At 34.2% G+C, this 25,217-nt stretch overlaps 1 protein-coding gene across 1 annotated transcript in view; it reads left to right on the plus strand.

Moving 5' to 3' along the window:
* The window catches only part of LOC145245837 (PRELI domain-containing protein 1, mitochondrial-like), a 45,345-nt gene extending 20,406 nt beyond the window's left edge, over nt 1-24,939 (plus strand). Inside the window, exons 2-4 of the mRNA XM_080107490.1 lie at nt 4,698-4,811; nt 14,102-14,318; nt 24,569-24,939. Of these exons, the coding sequence (XP_079963616.1) occupies nt 4,720-4,811; nt 14,102-14,318; nt 24,569-24,886 (627 nt within the window). The 5' untranslated portion in view covers nt 4,698-4,719 and the 3' untranslated portion in view covers nt 24,887-24,939. The remainder of the gene's footprint in view (nt 1-4,697; nt 4,812-14,101; nt 14,319-24,568) is intronic.
* The last annotated feature ends 278 nt before the right edge of the window (nt 24,940-25,217 follow it).

Here is a 25,217-nt window from a genome sequence, read left to right on the forward strand (position 1 = left end):
CATTACATTCTATATATCATGTCCGCATTGCATTTTATTATCATTAGAGATCTGAAAGTTTCCTTCTGTGTCTCTCTCTCTGTCTCTCTCTCTCTGTCTCTCTCTCTCTCAAATACAAAATACTATTTTCCTGGATGCCATAATACAAATTACTTTTTCTTGTGATGTTAAAATACAAATACAATTACATTAAAATTGTATTTAAATACAATTGAAATACAAATACAATTGTATTTGATCCAACCCTAGTATTAAGACACTATTGAAGTGTCCAAGAAGTTTTTCTCACATGAAACCAAAATTATTTTCAGCCACCCTTCACAAGCACAGACCTAGGCATGCATGTGGTTAAATCTGTAACCAATACGTTTAGCTTTCAAAATCATTTAGGGTTTACCTACTTCTAACCAACATTTTTCAAGCTAGAACACCATTTGTATGAAAAATTAACAGAAAATGGGCCTAAAATTGTGACAAAAATTTTTAAGGCCTCCAGAAAAAAAAATCATATTTCAAATTTCACTTACCCAAGACACAAAATAAAGCATTTATCAGAAAAGTACCATACGTAGATTGAATTTAGCAAAAAAAAAAAAAAAAAAAAAATTGAACCAAAACGATTATTGGGGATTAGTCATACAAGAATGCGCATTTTTGTCTGATATTTTGTTTTTCAATTTTTTTTCCAAATTTTACAATTCTTTTGGCTTTAAAGGCCCACAGATGCATACATGAAGTGTGAAATATTAGTCATTCCAGAACAACATACCATCCACTGATCAGAAAACACCAGTTTTATCAAAATCTGATGCAAACAGGAAAAGTTACAATTAATTTTGTAGAGAATGTTGGCTTTTGAAGCCGAAAATAATTTTTTTTGATAAATTAAATCACAAGCTCTAAATAAGTCTAAATAAAAAATCCAACTCATAGAAAAGTTTCTTACCGATATTTATGACAATATGTACGAGCCAATTTTTTTTTTTTTTTTTTCTTTTTTTTAGTAGTATTGAAATTCAGACTACACATTAATTTATTATCTAGGTCAAATTTTAAAATTTTCTGAAAAAGTGCACTTTTCATGGTATGTATGCTGGAAAACCCATGAATTATGTCCAAAACAATGTACCCAAAGTCAATCACAGAATTGAAGCTCTGGGAAATTCCCATGGTATGTACTACTTAGACATATTCTACATTTGTTATGATAATGATGTTAGATTGTTTTACTACATTGAACACAAGAGTTGAATTGTTCCCTTTTTACTTCATGCTGTTGTTGTTGTACAACATTATCAAAAAGCCATTTTGATGGCAGTTCATATTCAAATAACGTCTGCAGTTAAATGGGATCAATTGAGTAGCATTTACAACATTTGCAGAGAGATAAACTGATTGTGAAATGGGTTGGTGAGGACAACTACAACCAGAAACCTGTTCATCATATCCAGGAACTCTGTGAAAATTAAAGTGATGCTGCACTGGCTTCAAAATCAAAGCATATCATGCAACAGTATAACATTATCTTAGGGATGAGATTGTCATGCACTCTTTGATTAACGGTTTTTCTTTGTAAAGTGACTTATTTTGTTTGCAGTCTCTATGATTGCACATGTTATTTCTTAATTTAATAATCAGTAAATCTTCCAGCCTCTTTAAAAAAAGTATCTTTTCAATTTTAGGTTCCAATAAAAATCAGTACAAGGACTATGGTTTTATAATGTTCGGGGGAAACCGGTCAAAATACTAATTTTCAATTTAGCAATCTGAAACACTTTGAAAATGCTAGAATATCTCTAAAACTATGCCAGATTTTGTATTTTTTATTTTTTTTTTATTTTTTTATTTTGAATTCCCCATTGAAATTGGACCCAGAAAAATGGTATGACAAGCCATATAACCTTACTTTGAAAAATGACCTAAATTGGCCTCCATAAGAAAAACTTCATGGAGACTTTAATAGTGAGTGTCTTAAGCCCTATGCAATGTGTTTTCTGAATTTTGTAGCATCATAAGTAATAATATTAATATGGTTTCATTATCTAATGTATAAAACTAGCATGGTTACCCGGCATTGCCAGCAAACATTAACAACAAAATAGAAGTGTTAAAAAGTTTGTGATAACATCTTTGTTTTAAAATTTATTTCTATCCTACCCCCTCTCTATCCTTTCTCTCCTTACTGTCCGTACCTCCCTTCTCTCTCCCTATACCTCCCCCTCCCACTTTCTCCTCTCTCCTGGGTTGGTATCTGATTATTAGTTTGCGACTTCTAACCAATGATACACACATACACCAAGGTATAACTATAAATATATAATAGAAATGGGCAATGAAAAAAAAAATCTCTCTAAATGTTGATTCTCCACCCTCACGACTAATTTTGTTCTTGTTGATTCCCAAAAGAATGGATTTTACAATAAACAACAAATATGTCCATATTCTTGCTGATGTAATGCTTAAAAAGAATATATCAGTGTTGTGGTTGTCTTATGTAGTTTATGACTTTTAGATGAATGCACACACAGATAACTGACCTTTTCTATGATGATTGTTGATAGCAACAACCTGCTTTCACTTTGTGCATCAGGGTTCGTAATACTTTGACTCATCCTTACATGGTCAGTCAGAGGTAGGCAATCTTTTGCAGAGTTCGCACAAACTTGAAAAATCCTTGAATTTTGACTTTTGCCTTGAAAAGGCCTTATTTCTATTATTACTTTGATAAATCCTTGAAAATATGGAAAATGTCTTAAAAATTTCTTAAAAAGACCTTGAAAATTATATTCTTTATGTTCAGTAAAGTTTGTGGAAATATTAAAAATAAAATTGAAATAAATACTGTTATATTGCTTTTTAAGTATTACTAAAAATGCCATTGAAATACATTGTTCTGAAATTGCATAGTATTGTACATACAAGAGTTATGTCCCTTTATCATGAAACCACCTTGTGTAGTTTTGTGATAAATGGACGTAAATCCATTTTTTTTTTTGGGGGGGGGGTCAAATATTCCCCTGTTTTTGTTCTCATAATTTAATTTTACAGGGGAAGAGTAATGGTGGCCACCATAAATAAAATTGCCCCCCCCCTCTTTCTAAAAAAATACTTTCCTCGCTTGGATGGTTTTCTCCAATGATTACCACCCTCTTCCCCCAAAAATGTACTAATTGAAAATGAGGCCAACCAGGTCAAAAATAATGGACAATATTGCAGCCATCTTGGTTGGAAATTTAAAAGCCGTAAAGAGAGTTAATATTTGAGATCAAATAAAAAGCAACTACTTAAAAATACCAAAAAAATGATGCAGGTAGGTTGCAAAGTAACTTTATACACTATAGAGCACAAATGAAAATCGCATTCTGGGTAAAAACTCTTTGATATATATATATATATATATATATATATATATATTTACGTCTCATTCAAAAATAAATATCCTCATAAAAAATTAGGAAAAATTGAGTAGAATTTTAATTAAAAATAAAAACCAGTTTTTTGCATTATTACTTAGTTAAATGACAAACTGAGTTATCTCCCCCTGCTTTACAGGTGTTCCTGCCCTTAACATTGGCAGATCGGCAAAATGTAATAAAACTGATTTTTATTTTTTGTAGGGAAACTTGTGACTTACCTTACTAGCATGTGTGTGAGCTTTGCGCTAATCAGAATGTTGAGTGTGTTCTACCATTGAGATTGCGAGATGGAGCTCTGGCCATATACAGGCAAGCTGCAGAATAGATTAAACAGGCCCTCATAACTGCATATTCTACTGATGCATTTAATGCATATGACCAGTTCGTCACTTGACAACTTCACCTAGATGAGGCAGTAGATGTGCTTTTTGCTGAGTTGCAACGCCTGGCTCGGTTGGTTGGAGGACTATTGCCTGAATGTTGGTTAATATGCGCATTGATCTCTGGAATACTGCAGCATGTTAAACATTTACTACGTGCCTCATCCAAGATGGAAACAACGAGTGTGGAACAGCTAGACCTGAACGTAAGCTGTCATGACTGGCAACGATAGCTAGAAATAATGTAGGCAGAAAAGATCACAACTTTATTGAAACTAACTTTTAAAGCCGAATTTTTGATAAGAAAAATATACTCCAAATTTAACTTGACAACTTTTCCTAGTCTTTGGTGTAAATATTTATTTCTGTGTTACAAGGACCCAAGTTTGCCCAGCTGGGCAAACTTGGGTCCTTGTACTGGAAAAATATCCAGTAAATAAAACGTTTAGTAAATTGTTTTTTTTTTTTTTTTTTTTTTTTGCATCTTTTTTGCATTTCCATACACCAAACATGGATATAAATATCACTAAAACATCCGCTGGGTCATAAGCTTCATTTCGGTACCTAACTTGCCTGGGTGGGTTGCCTGTAGGCTGAGATAAACCGCGTCACACACACACAGTAGGAAAATTTATAAGATACGTAAGTATATTATTTGGAACTGCGATTTTTTTTTTTTTTTTTTTTTTTTTTTTTTTAATCTGTGGAAACACGATTTTCACTTGTGTCCAATACTGTATAAGCACCTAAAATACTAACAATTGGTTTTCTCTTTTTGTGTTTTATTTTAATTAAGTATATCTTATCAATTCATTTTCAGACCCAGCCTCCTCTGCACATGCCATTTAAAAATGTCTTGAAATATAACTGATTTTTTTTTTTTTTTTTTTTTTTTTTACAGAAACTTTCCTTCTGAGAGAACCATGGTGAAATACTACACTGGCATCCAAGTCTTAAAATTTACTTGGGACCAAGTTGCATCATCATTCTGGCAGCGTTATCCAAATCCTTACAGGTGAGTGGAATCGTTTATTGATGTGAAAACTAACGGCAATGATCATATGTGGTTATCACACGAATCCTCTGTTGGAGGTGATCTTTTTTTATTTACATGTGTATGCAATTTCTGACGGAGTTTGTCTTGTTTCTCTGGCCAGATGCAGGTATGCACCTCGAGAGCGCATACCGATTGTTACCGGAAAGTGTCTATTTTCTGAAATAAGAAGTAGAACATTACTTATTTGTGATCTCATATAGTGTTGCAAATGAAAAATAACCGGTTCTTGACACGAAAACCGTTGAAGGGGTCGATCGGTTCAAACATCTTGGTTCTATCATCACTGCAACAGGTCAAGGGAAAAAAGAGATTCTCAAACTCATCAGCAATGCTCGTACTGCCTTCTATTACGTATACATAGTTACTGGTTGACCTGTAACTAGAGATCAGAAATTGTTCCCAATCCAAAATTTCATTGAACGCGTTAGTTTATTACTTACGACTTCTACCCATTCATGCCTAATGTAATAAGAACGATCTACGCCTGTGGATGAAATAAAAGGGCTCCATTTGAAATTCTGGACAAATGCCAAAGTTCAACACCAGAAGAAGGTCAAAGGTTAAATTGGCCAAAATGTTGTGAGAATAACATCCAATATGCGGACAGCAGTCTGAATAATGGAAATTTAAAGAAAAAGGTAAATTATCTTTTATGGCTGAACCCATGCATGCACCAACCGGGCCTTTTTCCTTGGGGCCCTAAAACAATCAGAATCTTAACGATTGTCGTTCTCTGTTGGTTGAAGTATGGTCCTGTGAAGTTTTAAAAGGTCCATCCTCCCAGGGTTTGCCTTGTTATCCTTTGAGAAGGTGTTAGTTTATTACTAATTGCTTGAGGCACCCCTACCAAGAAGTGCTAAAAGGGCTGCCCAGGCAGTTTTTGCTGACCAGCGTGCCATTCCTATAGGGTGCTAGCTTTTAAAATCCCACTTTCCTGACCTTGTGTTACATTTTCCTGCTGTTAAAGGGATATAAACATGCCACACACACACACACACACGTTACCCCCCCCCCCCCATTTTAGCTTAATTCAATGCAGAGTCGACTGGATAACACCCTCAAAAAACTTATTTCCAAATATCCAAGTAATTTAAAAGAAACGAGCTGTTAGGCAATAACCATCACTTGCCTAAAGAATCATGAAAAAAGATAAAACCAAAGCGAAAATGGAAATGAACGATTAAAAACAAATGGCAGAATATTCTATAATATGAGGAGTATTCCAAAAGTAATGCTTCCTATTTTTTATTCCACCTAAAGTAATCAGAGAAGATTGTAAATTGCAGTGTTATGATGACTGAAATTATGCATTCATGACCTGAAATTTTCATTTCTCTGTTGCAGGTATTGGCGGTGTGAAATTCTGAGAGAGCAATGCCTGTCATTGAATCCCTGACAAAAGTTCATTGAAAATGTTGGGGGACTATGTAGAAAAGTAAATTCAGGAGCATAAAATGTTGCTTGTTTCAATGATACCACTCCCGTTTTTGTAGCTGTTCAACTTTCCTAAAAAATTAGGAGGCTTCACGTTCGGAACAACCTTTTATATACAATAACTGGTACTTGTACAGTTTAATCAAGACATTAAAAAATGAAAATATCGAAAAAAAGGTTATATTCGTTTTGAACTGAAATTCTCCGAAAAAAAATTTCATCTAATTTGATCGAGTAGTTTTTTTTTGCAGTTCTCATATAACGTTTTTATGAGAGCGCGTTGAAGGCAGACATCTTGGAAATTTAACAAAATTTTGTTTGGGGTTTAGAAACGCCACAAGGAGATAACTCAATTTAAAGCACCGACACTCCGCAAAAAAATAAACCACTTTATGGCAAAATATTTAATGATGTTAAAAAGAATGGGAAATTTAAAACAGAATTGGTAATTCTATCGGAATTGGGAAAAATATTAGAATCATCCAATCACTAATATAATGTATAATATTAGGAAGAATTTACGTGGACCAAACAACATTTTGATATTAACATGTCTCCTTGAAACTCTGAAGTGTTTCAAGTAATCAAAAATTAAAATTATTTAAAAGACAGAACAAAAAGTAACAGCCGAAAGTTAATCCCATTAAACATGTCATTTATTCTTCCTATGATTAAGCTGCCCCTTATATATAGTAAACTAGTAGTACCTAATTAGTGTTGCTTGGGATTCAGTAAAGTCATTTTAGTTTTTAATTTCTATTTGCATATTTTTAAACTTATACTGAAAAAGAAATAAGGTTAAACTCTTGATATCCTTTAATTAAAAATGAGTTGTCTCCCTTGCCAATTTTTAGTTTTAGATAATTACTAGCGGGGGGGTACCCGGCGATGCGAGGTAAATCAAAACTCCGGGGGGGGGGGTTAAATAATAATAAAAAAATGTTTTGGTAGGTGAGTATAAGAATCGAACTCGTACCCTTGAGTTGGAAATTAATGTGTGAAAAAAAAAACTGTGCGATGTTACCATCGAGCCACCGCGACATACAGTGTAGACGTGTTTGAATTTATTTATGTAACTATAACTATAAAAGCAGGCATGCGTAATAAAAGTTAACTTTGCTGCTTCCATTTGACCTAATTAAGAAGGTCAAATACAAGTTATGCAGCGTAAGCGTCTGTTCCCGGCGCATTGCCGCGAACACGTCCGTTTGAGTTTAGTTTCATTTTATTTATACTAAAAAGCCCAATCAACACGCGAGAAGCCAAAATAACAATAATTTTGTAAAAATTGACGTAAATAAATCTATACGCTACACGCTTTCCTAATTCATAGATATTATGATATAGGACCTATATACACAGTTTCAAGCGATAGTAACGACCCCGGGAGCGCGTGCGAAAGAAGCCTTTTGAAGACATACACGAAATGATCACACACATTTTGCCTTTTATATATATAGATTAAAAAATGTTTCATATGGGTCAGACTAAGTGATTTAAAAAAATTAATTGTTGCCAGTTACTGCCAGTAACCTGGTATAACAATAAAAATAATTGGCTAGTCAAAAGTAAGTTTTTATTTGTCATTTTACATGCTATTTGGGCCTGACTTTGAAAATCTGACAAGATAAACTTATGTTAGATGCACACATATCTGTTGTGGGGAGGGGGTATTGTTTTTTATTTAGTAATTTCTTAACAAACTTTGCAAGTCTCACCTCTGAAGAGAATAGACTTGACCATTTATTGTATCCTTTTCCTTTCAAAATATGTTAGGGTTCATATTCCATCTGCCTTCAAATGAGGGTTCGATGCAATCATGCAATTTATAAAGAGGGAAATGTGTTTGCTTGAAAATGAACGATGTCATAAAAGATGAACGGTAGTTGCTAAAAAACAGTGTGACTTCATAAAGGGTGTTGCCAAAACCTGTGGATATGTATGTTTGGTTGAAAGCAGCAGCAACAACAGTCATAACTGTCAAATGTCAAAACTAGAAATGATATATTTAATCTATTTTATAAATGGTTGTTTGTCTGTCTGTCTAGTTAAGTTAAAAACTACAAGTTGGTAGATTCTTGATCAACATTGCTAAAATATTCATTCTTCAAAGGTTTTATATATGGCATAATCGCACTGACACCCTGGTTCCCATTAGATCAGCGAAGTTAAGCCTGGCCAATACTAAATGGGTGACCACTTGGTAATACCATGTGCTGTATGTGCTCAGAGCATAGAGAGATGGGCTCCGTCTAGCTATTCTTTCCTAAGACACGCTGCATGAAATAATAGTGTCCTCACGCCCCTAGGCCAGGTTTTGTCAGAGAGGGTAGGGTGCACGTTGTTTCTTTTTTTTTTTTTTTTTTTTTTTTTTCAGCTATTTTCAATGTTATGCACTAATTTGGAAAGAAAATGCATACTCATCACTTCATGAATCTTGTTATATAAAGGAGAGTTGTGTGTGTGTGTACGCATCCAGCTAGAGAGGAGTGGGCTGGGTGGAGAGAAAATGGGAGAGGAAGGGGAGAGAAGAGAGAAAGATAGAGAAACGAGAGATATAGATAGAATTTTAAATAGAAATATGCTGAACTTTTGCCCAGAACAATGCCAAGTAGCCCTAACAAATATCGACACAATGAATTATGGGGTGTTCTTGTAAATTTTGTTCAAGTTAAATGCATTGTAAAATTACTCCCTCTCTCTCCTCCCTCCTCTCTGAATTACTTACATCCTTGCATTCCTCTCACTACTACTCATCATTCACCATTTATTTATATACTAGTCTGGGTGACCGGCATTGCCTGGGTGTTTGGAGGTGTGTATTGGGCAAAAAAAATTTTAAAAGTACCGCAAAGGAGGAAAAGAATGTTTAAAAAAAAAAATGTAATTGCCGTTGCGTCCATCGGCAAACTAGAAGTGGCGAAGGTTTAAATTAAGGCTAGTCAATCGAAAAGAGGGTATCACTTTCGAAAATATTGGTGAAAAAGGTGACCTCCTCCTTGTAGAAAAGTGTCCAGTTGAGGGCGCCAAGTTCTTCTTCCACACCCAGGGTCTGCCAGTGGCCACCTGATTGCACTAGGTATCACCACACTCAACACATCCAGGTACACTTTGGTGTCGACTTTCAAGTCAACTTCGAAAATGTGAGGTGAAATGTGAGGTGGCCCTCACTTGAAACCACACCAAAGACCATAACCTGGGCCAGAAACTTTGTTGAGCTTTGTCCTCAAGCGTCAACTGTTTGGATTTGCATTTTGAGGGTGTTGGCAATGGTCCTGTTGTCATAACTTGGATCAGTAGAGAGCGTGAGTTGTACAGTGGCACATCTCCGATCTCGCTCGTTGAACATTGTGTCACTTTCAGACATGATTGAAGGCGCCTATCGCTCTTGGGATTTGTACACAACTGGACAACTAGTAGATGATCTGCAACAAAGAAGAAAACCAGTTTTCATCAAATGGAAATGGAATCATGTCATCTTTTTTAGGGCAACAATTTTATCGTTCCATCCTGTGGGAATCACTTGAGACTTCTAAGTGGTTATGGCCTACATAACAAAAGCAAGCTATCTCCGTAGATTAAATGAAGGGTTCCAGTCAAAATTCTGCATAAATTCTCAGAGTTCAAGATGTACCTGAAGGAGGTTGGAGATTATAGCGGCCAAAACATTGTGAGTAACATCCAATATGAGAACAGTAGTCCGAATAATACAAATTTAAAGAGAAACGTAAATTATTGCTTGTAGCTGAACTTGTACACACATCAGCCGCAGGTTTTCATTCAGGCCCTGAACTTGTGCTACCAGATTAGGCTATCTGAAGATATTGGCTTCCTGAGACGAAATGCACCTAACATTGATGCTTTTTGTTTCTCTACTTCCTTTTGCAAAACTTTATTATGTTCTGCAAAACCAAAAACGCACCTTTCCCCCTTTTTCTTTTTCTCCTTTCTCTTTCTATCTCCCCCACTTCCTGACTGGTTTCCTAACTTAAAATGTACCAAAAATTAATACTGTGACCCTTTTTCCCCTCTTCCATTGCAAAACTCATTCATGTTCTGCAGGACAGTGAACAAAAACGATAAAATTCACTATAAAACAACCAACAAAACACTACAAGCTAACAATTAAAGATATAAAGAGCTTGAACAATAAAAACCTTCTACAAAATAACTGGATACAACATGAATACCATTTCTAAAATAACAGGATTCAGCATTAAACAACCTGAAAAGGGTTGATGTGTTGTAAAACAACCTAATCTAAGCTCAGGCCACTAGAGTCTCGACCATTGTTGAGATGGCTTGTTCTGTGTTTGCTGACATATGGTCTGTATGATCTTGGGCAGTTCTAGGAGGTCCAACCTTTCCAGGCTTGGTCTTCTCACCCTTTGAGAAGGCGTTAATTTATTGCTAATTGCCTGAGGCGCACTTTTCAGGGACTGCTGATAGGACTGATCAGGCATGTTTTTGCAGGTCAGAGTGCTGTTCCTCTAGGGTGCTAGCTTTTTTTTTTTTTTTTTTTTTTTTTCAAATCCCTCTTTTCAAATCTTCCTGCTGTAGGAGAGAGAGAGAGAGAGAGAGAGAGAGAGAGAGAGAGAGAGACAAACAAACAAACATGTAATACATACAAGCACTTATACAAAAGTTGCTCCCCAACCCCAGCTTAGCTTAGTTCTATCTAATTAACCATAAATATAACTTAGCCAAAATAAACAAAAAAATCAAAAATAAAAAAATCAAAAAAATCTAGAAACAATAATTTTTTTCCTTTTTGCATCACAAAGGAGAAAAAGAGAATAAAAAGTCTCACATGTTTGGCCATGTTATTGATAAGTGTGTGGATGAAGTGTGAGGTTTACAGTGGATGTTGATACCCAAAGTCAGAAGTGTGCATGACAAGTAAATCTAATTATTGCTACACCTGAATTAGGCTGCTTTATACGAATGGTTTATCCTCTTGGTTTCTATTGTTATTTAGAAAAAGGATTATGATTCGTAACTGCTGAGAGTTGCTGTACACTTTTTATTGGCGTCAGTAGGAACATTGCCAAGCAGGTGCTTAAGCGGCTGCATTGATTAGTTGGTCATATTGTTATTGCTGACTCTTGGAGAACGTGCATGGCATTTGGTAAATATGTAATTAGCAGTAACTGTCTTCTTCTAACAGTTGAAAATGAACGATGGGTTTACTTTTAAGCAGCCTCGTAACTTGCTTCCTTTATTTTGTCCTTAGGTTCTCATATTTCATTAGCAATGTTTCTAACAAAAAGGGAAGAATTGCTGTTTTCTGGGTTGGAATCTACTCATCTGACACTTTTATCATGGCTGCATTTTGATCTTAAAGCATTTTTTTTTTTTTTTTTTCTTTTTTTTTAGCTCATTACATCAAGTTGCTTCATGCCTTGTCTGGAGTGATTTCGAATTGCTTATTAGTTTGGAAGTGTTTGTCACTGTTTAGGTCATAAATGAAAAATGGCTTCAGCCTAACAATCTTCCTAGCGGGGGGTATATTTTTGTAAGCTGGCAATATTACAAGCCCCCCTCCCTCCCTATATTTTCAACCTTGGATATCTATTCTCATTTCTCTTATAATTTAGTTCACATTTTTTTTTTTTTTTTTTTTTTTGTTATCCAGTTTTAATGAACAATTTGATGAATAGTCAACTTTATATGTAACTAGCAGGACCTGTGTACCAGCGTTGCCTGATTGAAAGGTGGCACAAAACCAGAACAGATTCGTTGAAAGTATCCCATCTCCTCAAAAAAAAAAATTACATCCACTTAAAAAAAAAAAAAAAAATTTGATAGCTAGAATGTGACAATGTGAGACAGTCATTTATCTTTTAATAAAATTTGATTCTCTTAGGTAAAAATAAAACTACTTGATTAATTTTGTATGATTTTTAAATATATTTTTGTTGCATCATGAGTATCTAAATCATATAGAGTTTTCTTTATTTTTGTTTTTAACTAATAAGTTATGACTTATCCAGGCTTAAAAGGCATTTGATGGTGTCAAAGTTTAAAAGGTTGTCAGTTCGTGATGAAGGAATGGAAATGATGCGTTAAATGGTCAGAATTGGATTGTTTAAGTAGGCGTCCTGACAAGAATTTAACATTAGACTTAAAAACGATCATGTTGCAGTCAGTTGGGAAGCAGCCCCATGGTATTGTGTTGAACAAATAGAAAGTTCTCTGAAATAAACTTCTGTTTAATTTTAGGTATGCAGGGAGAAAAGGAAAAATTCTTTGCAATGGTTGACGCACGATGAGTTTTTTTTTTTTTTTTTTTTTTTTTTTTTTTTTTTTTTTTTTTTTTTTTTTTTTTTGCTGTAAATGTTTTATAGCAGAACCAGGGATTGGAGCCCAATTGAGAATAGAATGAAAGTAGTAGGTGAATTTGTAGTTTTTTTTTTTTTTTTTTTCATTTAAAAATGCCAGAACGACTGCGATATTAATTAATTGTCTTATGTTAAAGCATTTATATTTCGTATCGATTTTCACAATAAAATCGAAAAATTATTTTTGGTGCTTGTTTTGTCCTTTAGTCCTCACATTCCATGATTGATGTTTCTGACAAAGGAACAGAACTGCTGTTTTCTGGGTAGTAATCTATTCATCTAACACTTATCGTAGCCATGTTTTTTACCATGAAGTAGTATTTCTTTCTTTCTTTCTTTTTTTTTTTTTTGTGCATAAAGTGGCTTCATGCATTGTCTTAAATAATTTTCATTAAAAAAATCCTACATTGTTTGTCTGTTATCTATTTTTATATTGCGAAAAATATGAGAAACATACAGGTGATATATCGATTTTTCAAAACAAAATGTCCTTTCAAGTTAAAAACAATATTGCTTACTTAATTGTCATGTCGAAAATAGTAATATACCCAAAAATTCATTGAGTAGAACAACTGCTATTGTGTTTTTAGTAAACAGTATGGCCACCATTACAATGGTAAAAACAAAAAGTAATTTGAGTTATGTCCCCTTTTTCTGCAGTCTTCACTGTCTAAAACATCTATAGTGGGGCAGATTGCTGAAGCAATCTTTGACTTGGTGCTTGTATCACTAAGTGAAAGATACTTATGGAATATTGAAATAACCAGCCTCACTACTACAAAAAATGCAATTTTCCTTAAAAATTACTTTTAACTATAAATAACTTTCTGCTCAATAAATTTTCATAATTTTGGGTATATCACTATTTTCGACATAGCAATTAACTTTTTGCTTAAAATGACATATTTAAAATAATCGCTCTGCCACCTCTCTTTGTACAAGCACCATGTTTTCTAATTAAGATTTTTTTCTTTATGAGTGGATCAGAAATATAACAAATAGATTATCTCTTTAAAATAACAGATAATTAATTGACATTACAGTCATCAGCTAAAAGTGAAAAGCTATAAATTTACCAAGATGAATACAATATACAAGGGGCGTTCCAAAAGTAATGCCTCCTATTTTTTTTTTGTATTTTGCCTGAATGGATCAGAGGGGATTGCAAATTACAATGTTATGACAGAGCTTAATGCATTCATGCCCGGAAAGTTTCATTTCTCTGTTGCACATATTGACAGTGTGAGGCTTTAAGAAAGCAACTCTTGCCATGAACATGTGTCAGAAGTAGAGATGCATCACTGAATTCCTGGTAAAAGTCCATTGAGAATGGTGGTGACTATGTAGAAAAATAAATTCTAAAGCATAAAATGTTAAGAAGTATAATTGTAGTTTGCTTGAAGCATTGTTTATCGGATGAAAAGGTGTTTGATGGCTTGAACAATTCTTATATTTTCTTCCTTTCTTTTGCAGTAAGCATGTCCTGACAGAGGATGTTATTTCTCGAGAAATTATTGATCAAAAGCTCCACACCAAGAGATTGCTAACTAAAACGAACCCTGTTCCAAAATGGGGTGAAAGATTCATTCGAGGTCCTCCTCAGATCTGCATCGTAGAGGAATCCATTGTTGACCCCATTGCGAAAACTGTCACAACGTACACTCGCAATATCGGCCTGCAAAGACTCATGGTGAGTTTTTCTTGTTTCATAACCAACAATCCTTCCCTTCTCTAGTCTTTTTTTTTTTTTTTTTTTTTTTTTTTTACACGGTGGTCACCACTTATCAAGGCCCGGAAGCCACTCAGGGATATGGGTTATTGCAAGTACAGTACGTTAGTGTGGAGATTTGATGAAGTGTTTACTTAAGGGGGCGGTTCATTAGGAATTTGTTAACGTTGGACTTGAAGACATCCAAGTTGTAGTCAGGTGGGAAGCAGGCAGATGGAACAGAGTTCCACAGGCGTGCAGTTCTAAGAAAAAAGCTTTGTTCATGGAATCTACGTTTTGATTTAGGCACAGATAAAGAGTGGGGGAAATTTTTTCACAGTGGATTCAGCTAGACGGGTGTTTATCATGAAAGATTGGCGAAGGGGGACCAGAGATTGGAGTTCAGACGAGCACCTGCCATGGAAATAACGATAAAACAAGGATAGGCTCGCAACGTCTCTTCTGTGGGAGAGAGGTTGCAGGGTAGAGAAAAGGGCATCCCCCACTAAGCCACGAAGTCTATTTTGTACTCTGTCAAGGCAGGATAAGCTGTTTTGTCTGGTCATAAAAACTGCATTTCATTTCGATCTAAATTATTTAGACGTGGACTTATGTAGAAGCTTCCAGAACTTTCACCTAAGAATCCAGGAGGACACTCTACCGAAAGTGCCAGCCATGGGCAATCGACTTAAGTCGCTCTGTGATTTTATTTTTTGATGCTTGTCCAGAATTTCCCCTATGATAAAAAAAAAAAACAAAATAAAGAAAAATTTACATGATATATGTACATCTGACAGAAATAAAATATCATACACCAAAAATCATGTAAATTAATCAAGTAGTTTTATTTTTAAATGATGAAATCATTTTTAAGCAATTAATGGGAATTTTGAATTATTGAGTTATCTCCTTTTGTTTTTAAACTCTGGAAAGTGCCAGCGATTGGCAATTGGTTTAGAAGTGTTTTTAATTTTAAAAAAAAAACAATTTTTTTTTTTTTAATTTAATTTGAAAATTAAAAAAAACTGAGTATTGCTGTATAAGTTTTTGGTGTTGTTAAACTATAGTCGACAAATTGATTTCTTAAATATATCGTTTTAAGCAAAAACAATATAAGATACTTAATTGTCATGTCGAAAATAGTAATGTATCCAAAAATTACGAAATTTCATGGAGTAGAACTGCTATTGCGTTTTTAGTAAAAAAAAAAGAAGTCTATCGCTATAGACAACAAATATTGCAGCAATGGAGAAGTAACCTAAATTATTCGCTTCTGAGTTATGTCCCCTGCATTTAGCCTCCTACTGACTACTAATGTCTAAAAAAGAATGTGATTATACCCAATTTTCAGTTAAAATTACTTTTAACTAGAAATAAATTTCTACTCAATGATTTTCATATTTTTTTGATATATTACTATTTTCGACATGACAAGTACCTAAAATTGTTTTTGTTTAAAACGACATATTTAAAAAAAAAAAATGAATCTGTTGACTGTATCTTAACAAATGCCAATTATTTTTTATTAAATGAAAAATCATTTTATTTAAATTTTTTTATATTAAATGAAAAATCATTTTTTCATTTAATAATTTTTTTATTAAATGAAAAATCATTTTTCATTTAATATTTTTTTATTAAATGAAAAATCATTTTTCATTTAATATTTTTTTATTAAATGAAAAATCATTTTTTCATTTAATTTTTTTTTATCGGCAAAAAAAGCGACCCCCTCCCTGTAGAAAAGTGCCTAGTTGAGGATGAAGAAATTAATGTTTTTAGCCAATTTTTCAATATATGTCGTCTGAAGGGTCACGCTTCAAAATGATATCAATCTAGTGAAAATCCATTGCCTCTGTCGAAAATTTTAGGTAGACATACAAACATAAATACATACATACATTTAAACAGACAGATGAGATTTATCGTTTGACATATCCCAGGCAGAGAGATATATGCATTGCATATACTATTGAGAGTATTGTCTCTTGTTTTTAGAGAGTAGAAAGTGGACTTTCGGTTTATTTTCATCAGTCTTGTAACTCTTGCTTCTCCTATTTTGTCTTTTAGTCCTCGCATTCCATGACATTTAGTCCTAACATAAATTCGGATATCTGGTATATGGGATCACATCTGATGGAATGTTCACGACTGAAATACAAAGTCGCATAGCCGCAGCCAAAATCCCCTTCAAGAGATTGTCATCAACCATGACCAACAAAAACATTAAAATAGACACAAAATTCAAAATACTCCGAATGTCTGTTCTATTATATGCTTGTAAGTGCTGGACAATCACCAACACCATGAGGAAAAGACTAATAGAGGGAACTGAAACTTGGTTCCTCAAGAGAATTGTGAAGATATCTTGGACAGAGAAGAAAACAAACCAGGAGCTACTAGAAATGGCAAACACAGAAAAGTCTTGCTACACATGCAATAAAAAAGGGGATGAGGTAATGAGGAAATTAAATAAAAAGCAAACAAAGGGATATAAAGAGAAATTTATGAAAAGCAAATATTTGTTGCACATGTGATAAGGGTAAAAAATAAAAGGGAGACACAAGGGTTTGGACACAACCGAATGCGAGAAAGAACGAAAACACGAACGCAGTGGTAACGTTTCAGATAATTTTATTATAAAAATAAACTACGATGGGGTGGGGTTAAATAAAATTTAAAAAAACAAATTACAAGGATGTGGAAGGGTTATCTTAATCTACTATCTGAAAATGTCGACAAGAAATATACCGATACAAAAAATACATTAATGCAAACAAAACAATGGCAAAATGAACTCACTAACTTAATACACAAGAGAGATATGCAGAGAGAGGGGACTTACAGTCTTTACTTTTCTTTTTCTTTTGTTTCATGCGATTGGTTAAAACAGATGTGTTCAACAATCATCTCTTCGTTAGTCCATAATTTGAATAATGTATTTGTAAAGTTTGCTGTTTCCTTGTCATTTTATGGTCGGCATTATCTCCTTTCTTTCGCTGTTAGAATGGGTTTTTCCCCAGCATTATCTCCTTTGTCAAGTTGTTTCTCTTTTCTCTGTTGTTGTCGGGTGGAAATTTTCCACCTCCTCCCGGCTCTGTGGTTTGGCCAAGTGTCCAAAAATGTCTCTTTTCCCTCTTTCCCTCTCTCTTCTCAGTACTTTTCTTATCCTTCTTCTTCTTTCTTTGTTCGCTTTGTAATCAGACCTAAAAGGGGTCAGAAAGTGTGTTGCTGACCTGGTGACCTGTCAACTGGCTAACTCATCTGCTAAATGTCTTTCTCACCTCTCTCTCTTTCTCCTATACTCTCTCTTTCCATTTTTGCCTCAGCGACAGTCAAACAACAAAAAAAAAAAAGATACATTTTTTTGTTGGCCTAAAATGAAATTTTGAAATTTCCTTAAAACACAATCTAATTTAAGGATTATGTCACAGTCTCTAATAAGAAGAGTACAAAAAAGACAAGTGAGATTCATGGGTCATGTCTACAAAAAAAGCAGAATAGAACAGATTAGCTTGACAGGAAAGATCATTTGTAGTAGAAGAAGCCGAGGACGACAGCGAGAAACATACGTTGACAGTCTGAATATCTGGCCAACATCAAAAATGATGAGCAACAATGAATTCATGAATGCCTCGAGGGAGAGAGAGATAGATGGAGAGTCATAGCTGTCAATGCCTGTACTAGGCAGGACACCACTTGATTATGATGATGATGGTGATGATGAGTCCTAACATTCCAGGAATCATGTTTCTGACAAAAGGGGAAGAATTGCTGTTTTCTGGGTAGGAATCTGTTCATTTAACACTTATCGTTGGTTTTCGACCACAAAGTAATATTTTTTTCTTGCATCAAGTGGCTTTATGTCTTGTCTTAATGAAAATTAAAAAAGATCCTATGTTGTTTGTCTAAGTCATCTATTTCTATCTTGTGAAAGATATGAGAAAAATATAGGGTGGAACGATAAATTTGTCAACCTAAAGAAAATAACACTACCGCTTTATTTTAAAACTTTTATTGAAAAAAATCAGTTCAGGTAACTAGATTATGTAGTAGAGCTGACATCTATTCAATGTAGCCGCCTTCAGCCTCAATCACCTCCGAAACTGGGAGCATGCCTTTTTCACAAGCGCTAGCGGGTGGACGGTGGCGATCTGGCTGGCTTTGGTGTTGTGCGAGGTTATGTTGGTGATGTTCTCGATGTATAACCAAATGAAGTAGTCCAGCAGGTTCAGGTCGGGGAAGGATGAGGGCCAGTGAGAGAAGGGTACAAAGTCAGAGCACTATTTCTGAGTCTCTAGCTCCGAATCCTGCTGCCACACCCAGGGTCTGCCAACGGCCACCTGAATACACCAGTGGATCACCAAACTCTTCAGCACGTCCAGGTACACTTTGGTGTTGACTTTCAAGCTGGCTTCAAGATGTGAGGTGGCATGATGTGGCCCTCTCTTGAAACCACACCGAAGACCATGACCATGGCTTAAAACTTTGTTTTTATCACCTGTTATTCGTGATAATCCAGCGATGCGCTTTGAGGTTGCTGGCAATATTCCTGTTGTCATAACTTGGATCTGTAGAGAGCATGAGTTGTACAGTGGCGCATCTCCGATCTCACCCGTTGAACATTGTGTCACTTTCAAATATGATAGAAGGCTCCTATCTGTCTTGGGATGTGTACACAACTGGCTAACTAGTAGATGGTCTGCTGCAAAAAAAAGAAAACCGGTTTCCATCAAACGGAAATGGAATCATGTCATCTTTTCTAGGGCGACTATTTTATCATTGCTCCCTGTATACGACATAATTATGTTGACACACTGGTTCTTGTTAGATCAAAATTAAGCAAGGTTGAGCCTGGTCAGTACTAGAGGGATGACCATTTGGGAATACCAGGCATTGTATGGAGGAGGACCATAACGCTTCTTTACAAAAAAAATGCAAGAACCTAATGTTGTCATCTCCCTTGATAGGGGTATACATGTGACTGGGGACTACTTGTGAATTGAATATTCCCTTGATATTTCCTCCTACGAAAGAAGCCAGTTTAGCCTGCGTAGAGTGAATGCCGTACACAAAAACAAATCCTGTGAAAATTACATCAAAATATTGACAATTCTAGCCATCATGTATCTTGATCTATGAAAAAATTTTTTCAATTTCTCAGATGTCTCGCTTATGATGTGTAACCTCCATTGATAGTCAACTTGCACCTGATTGGTCGTATGTGACGGAATGATTGTCCAGTTACCACATTTAAATTTCAACTTTGTCTCAATTGTATATAGTGTCATGCTTGGAAACAATTCACTGAACTTTTATTAGTTATTTTTATAGATATGTACCAGTGAATCTATCAGTTTATTCATTTAAAAAAAAAATTTTTTTTCCTGTAGCACAAGTAGTTATAGCTGTATAGTTGCCTAACATTTTTTATTTTTTAATGGCACAAGTAGTTAAAGCTGTATCATTACCTAACATTTTTTAATAGCACAAGTAGTTATAGCTGAATCGTTGCTTAATATTTTAATTTTTTTCAGTAGGACAATTAGTTATAGTTTCATTGCTGATTAACATTTTATTTTATTCACCATTTCTTGGCCTTCGGAACCCATCCCGCTTAGGTTCTAGCTAAGTCATTTTAAGAAGACTCTTGACTGGTGGTACAAATGAGATCCTGTTCCTGATTTTATTTTTTGGTACTAGAGAACCTCTGAGTCTGCCCATCCCCTTTGTGCCACATCCTTGCTTTTTCAACATCCCCGGTCACTCCCCTACGCAGAGGTCACCTTCCAACCCCCCTCCACCCGTTGCTTTGTTTTCTCCCACTTCCATTAAGATATTTTTCCCAATCCCCATTAGGGATCGCCCTGCTTGTTTTCGGTTCCCCGGAAAACAGTGGGGGGTCTAGTCACCTAGATTAGTATAGGGGGGTCTCACTAACAACCCAGTAGGATTTATTTTTTGTTTTTGATATGAACACTTTTAATTAGTTTTCCCCTCTCCACGAGCAATCTTTCTCTTAATTCAAAAACTTTTTATTTTCTAATGAAATTGAACTTTATTTTTTCACACATGCACACGCACACACACAAAATTAATATAAAAAAAGAAAAAAAAAAAAAAAAGATGCATACACAAACACACAGACAACTGTTTATAAATTGTAAATATGGTTTTGATTCTTAAACGCTGGGGATTTATTAGTTAGTTTAAGATCCATAGAGTGAATGAGGTATTTTGGTAAATGTTGCCAGTCAAGAGTAAGACTCCAAAGTCTACATTTATTACTTTTAATCACTTTAGTCACAAAGACCCTGAACCCTTCCCCTCCCCAATTTCTTGTAGGACCTTGTGCCTAATTTTGTTGTTTGAAAATCTTTTGTTTTTTTACTTAATTGTATTTACAAAATTTTTAAAAGCAATAAAATATATAAACAAGATCAAAGTGTAGTATCTGTTCCGGCAGATACTGCAAGCAAAGACCATATGTGGGGCAAACCCCACATATAAGACCTTGGTCAGTGTAGGGGCAACCATTCATACCAACTGTCACTATCCAGCTCCCCTACTCCCCGGGGAGTTGGTCCCCATTTCCCCTTCACTCCTCACTTTAAAAATCGGCCTTGTGCCTAATTTGCTCAGTGGGGGAGCAAATAAATACCTCAAAGTGTAGTATCTGTTCTTCAGATGCTGCACTTCAATTTCTTGTTCTGTCAGTGGAGGAAATATCCTTCACGACTGAGACAGTTTTTATTTTTGTTCCTTTTCTCCATGTTAAAAAACGACCCTGGTGTCTAACTCTGTCCTGTGGGGAGGCATTGTAAATAGGAACATTTTATTGTTTTCAAGGCACAAGTAGTCATAGCTGTATCATTGCCTAACATTTTATTTTATTATTTTCAAGGCACAAGTAGTCATAGCTGTATCATTGCCTAACATTTTATTTTATTGTTTTCAAGGCACAAGTAGTCATAGCTGTATCATTGCCTAACATTTTATTTTATTATTTTCAAGGCACAAGTAGTCATAGCTGTATCATTGCCTAACATTTTATTTTATTGTTTTCAAGGCACAAGTAGTCATAGCTGTATCATTGCCTAACATTTTATTTTATTGTTTTCAAGGCACAAGTAGTCATAGCTGTATCATTGCCTAACATTTTATTTTATTGTTTTCAAGGCACAAGTAGTCATAGCTGTATCATTGCCTAACATTTTATTTTATTGTTTTCAAGGCACAAGTAGTCATAGCTGTATCATTGCCTAACATTTTATTTTATTGTTTTCAAGGCACAAGTAGTCATAGCTGTATCATTGCCTAACATTTTATTTTATTGTTTTCAAGGCACAAGTAGTCATAGCTGTATCATTGCCTAACATTTTATTTTATTGTTTTCAAGGCACAAGTAGTCATAGCTGTATCATTGCCTAACATTTTATTTTATTGTTTTCAAGGCACAAGTAGTCATAGCTGTATCATTGCCTAACATTTTATTTTATTGTTTTCAAGGCACAAGTAGTCATAGCTGTATCATTGCCTAACATTTTATTTTATTGTTTTCAAGGCACAAGTAGTCATAGCTGTATCATTGCCTAACATTTTATTTTATTGTTTTCAAAGCACAAGTAGTCATAGCTGTATCATTGCCTAACATTTTATTTTATTGTTTTCAAGGCACAAGTAGTCATAGCTGTATCATTGCCTAATATTGTATTTTATTGTTTTCAAGGCACAAGTAGTCATAGCTGTATCATTGCCTAACATTTTATTTTATTGTTTTCAAGGCACAAGTAGTCATAGCTGTATCATTGCCTAACATTTTATTTTATTGTTTTCAAAGCACAAGTAGTCATAGCTGTATCATTGCCTAACATTTTATTTTATTGTTTTCAAGGCACAAGTAGTCATAGCTGTATCATTGCCTAACATTTTATTTTATTGTTTTCAAGGCACAAGTAGTCATAGCTGTATCATTGCCTAACATTTTATTTTATTGTTTTCAAGGCACAAGTAGTCATAGCTGTATCATTGCCTAACATTTTATTTTATTGTTTTCAAGGCACAAGTAGTCATAGCTGTATCATTGCCTAACATTTTATTTTATTGTTTTCAAGGCACAAGTAGTCATAGCTGTATCATTGCCTAACATTTTATTTTATTGTTTTCAAGGCACAAGTAGTCATAGCTGTATCATTGCCTAACATTTTATTTTATTGTTTTCAAAGCACAAGTAGTCATAGCTGTATCATTGCCTAACATTTTATTTTATTGTTTTCAAGGCACAAGTAGTCATAGCTGTATCATTGCCTAATATTGTATTTTATTGTTTTCAAGGCACAAGTAGTCATAGCTGTATCATTGCCTAACATTTTATTTTATTGTTTTCAAGGCACAAGTAGTCATAGCTGTATCATTGCCTAACATTTTATTTTATTGTTTTCAAAGCACAAGTAGTCATAGCTGTATCATTGCCTAACATTTTATTTTATTGTTTTCAAGGCACAAGTAGTCATAGCTGTATCATTGCCTAACATTTTATTTTATTGTTTTCAAGGCACAAGTAGTCATAGCTGTATCATTGCCTAACATTTTATTTTATTGTTTTCAAGGCACAAGTAGTCATAGCTGTATCATTGCCTAACATTTTATTTTATTGTTTTCAAAGCACAAGTAGTCATAGCTGTATCATTGCCTAACATTTTATTTTATTGTTTTCAAGGCACAAGTAGTCATAGCTGTATCATTGCCTAACATTTTATTTTATTGTTTTCAAGGCACAAGTAGTCATAGCTGTATCATTGCCTAACATTTTATTTTATTGTTTTCAAGGCACAAGTAGTCATAGCTGTATCATTGCCTAACATTTTATTTTATTGTTTTCAAGGCACAAGTAGTCATAGCTGTATCATTGCCTAACATTTTATTTTATTGTTTTCAAGGCACAAGTAGTCATAGCTGTATCATTGCCTAACATTTTATTTTATTGTTTTCAAGGCACAAGTAGTCATAGCTGTATCATTGCCTAACATTTTATTTTATTGTTTTCAAAGCACAAGTAGTCATAGCTGTATCATTGCCTAACATTTTATTTTATTGTTTTCAAGGCACAAGTAGTCATAGCTGTATCATTGCCTAATATTGTATTTTATTGTTTTCAAGGCACAAGTAGTCATAGCTGTATCATTGCCTAATATTGTATTTTATTGTTTTCAAGGCACAAGTAGTCATAGCTGTATCATTGCCTAATATTGTATTTTATTGTTTTCAAGGCACAAGTAGTCATAGCTGTATCATTGCCTAATATTGTATTTTATTATTTTCAAGGCACAAGTAGTCATAGCTGTATCATTGCCTAACATTTTATTTTATTGTTTTCAAGGCACAAGTAGTCATAGCTGTATCATTGCCTAACATTTTATTGTTTTCAAGGCACAAGTAGTCATAGCTGTATCATTGCCTAACATTTTATTGTTTTCAAGGCACAAGTAGTCATAGCTGTATCATTGCCTAACATTTTATTGTTTTCAAGGCACAAGTAGTCATAGCTGTATCATTGCCTAACATTTTATTGTTTTCAAGGCACAAGTAGTCATAGCTGTATCATTGCCTAACATTTTATTGTTTTCAAGGCACAAGTAGTCATAGCTGTATCATTGCCTAACATTTTATTTTATTGTTTTCAAGGCACAAGTAGTCATAGCTGTATCATTGCCTAACATTTTATTTTATTGTTTTCAAGGCACAAGTAGTCATAGCTGTATCATTGCCTAACATTTTATTTTATTGTTTTCAAGGCACAAGTAGTCATAGCTGTATCATTGCCTAACATTTTATTTTATTGTTTTCAAGGCACAAGTAGTCATAGCTGTATCATTGCCTAACATTTTATTTTATTGTTTTCAAGGCACAAGTAGTCATAGCTGTATCATTGCCTAACATTTTATTTTATTGTTTTCAAGGCACAAGTAGTCATAGCTGTATCATTGCCTAACATTTTATTTTATTGTTTTCAAGGCACAAGTAGTCATAGCTGTATCATTGCCTAACATTTTATTTTATTGTTTTCAAGGCACAAGTAGTCATAGCTGTATCATTGCCTAACATTTTATTTTATTGTTTTCAAGGCACAAGTAGTCATAGTTGTATCATTGCCTAACATTTTATTTTGTTTTATTAGTAGCACATGTATTTATAGCTGTATTGTTGACTAACATTTTATTTTATTTTTTCAGATGTTGGAGGAGAAATGTGTCTACATCACAAATCCTGAGAACAATCGTTGGACTGTTTGTGAGCGGTGGGCATATATAAACTCTACGATATTTGGTTTCTCAAGGGCCATCCAGGCGTTTGCATTGGAGAGATACAAGAAGAATGTAATAAAAGCACACACAGGTTTTGAACATATTCTTGAAAAGTGTTTCCTCACCCCAGAGAGCACATCAGAGACTACAAAGTCACAGGGGAAGGTTAAATTAAAGCAGACGGCCATCAAGGCTTCTCAACTAGCAAGGCACCCGGTCCTGTCAGCTGCGGGCCAAGCATCATGAGATTTATAAAAGTTAGATCAATAAAAAAAATGTTAAAATTATCACACAAAAAACAGAGAGCACAAATGATTTCATCATAAATAAAAAAAATATTATCATGAAATTAATGTATATAACTATGCACATGAAACTTTTTTGTTAATTAAAAAAAAAAAGGGTGCTTGTTCAGTATTTTCCCTATATTAAAAAAAAAAACAGAAATATAGTATAGTGTTTGATGTATGTACCTGTCATGGAATGAAAATATTATATTCCAAAAATCAAGTCAATTGATTATGCATTTTTTAAACTAAGAAAATAAAATTTTATGAGGAAGTGAGAATGAGTGTCT

The sequence above is a fragment of the Euprymna scolopes genome, chromosome 23, assembly GCF_053919585.1.
Source record: "Euprymna scolopes isolate OS-2025 chromosome 23, ASM5391958v1, whole genome shotgun sequence".
Taxonomy (NCBI): domain Eukaryota; kingdom Metazoa; phylum Mollusca; class Cephalopoda; order Sepiida; family Sepiolidae; genus Euprymna; species Euprymna scolopes.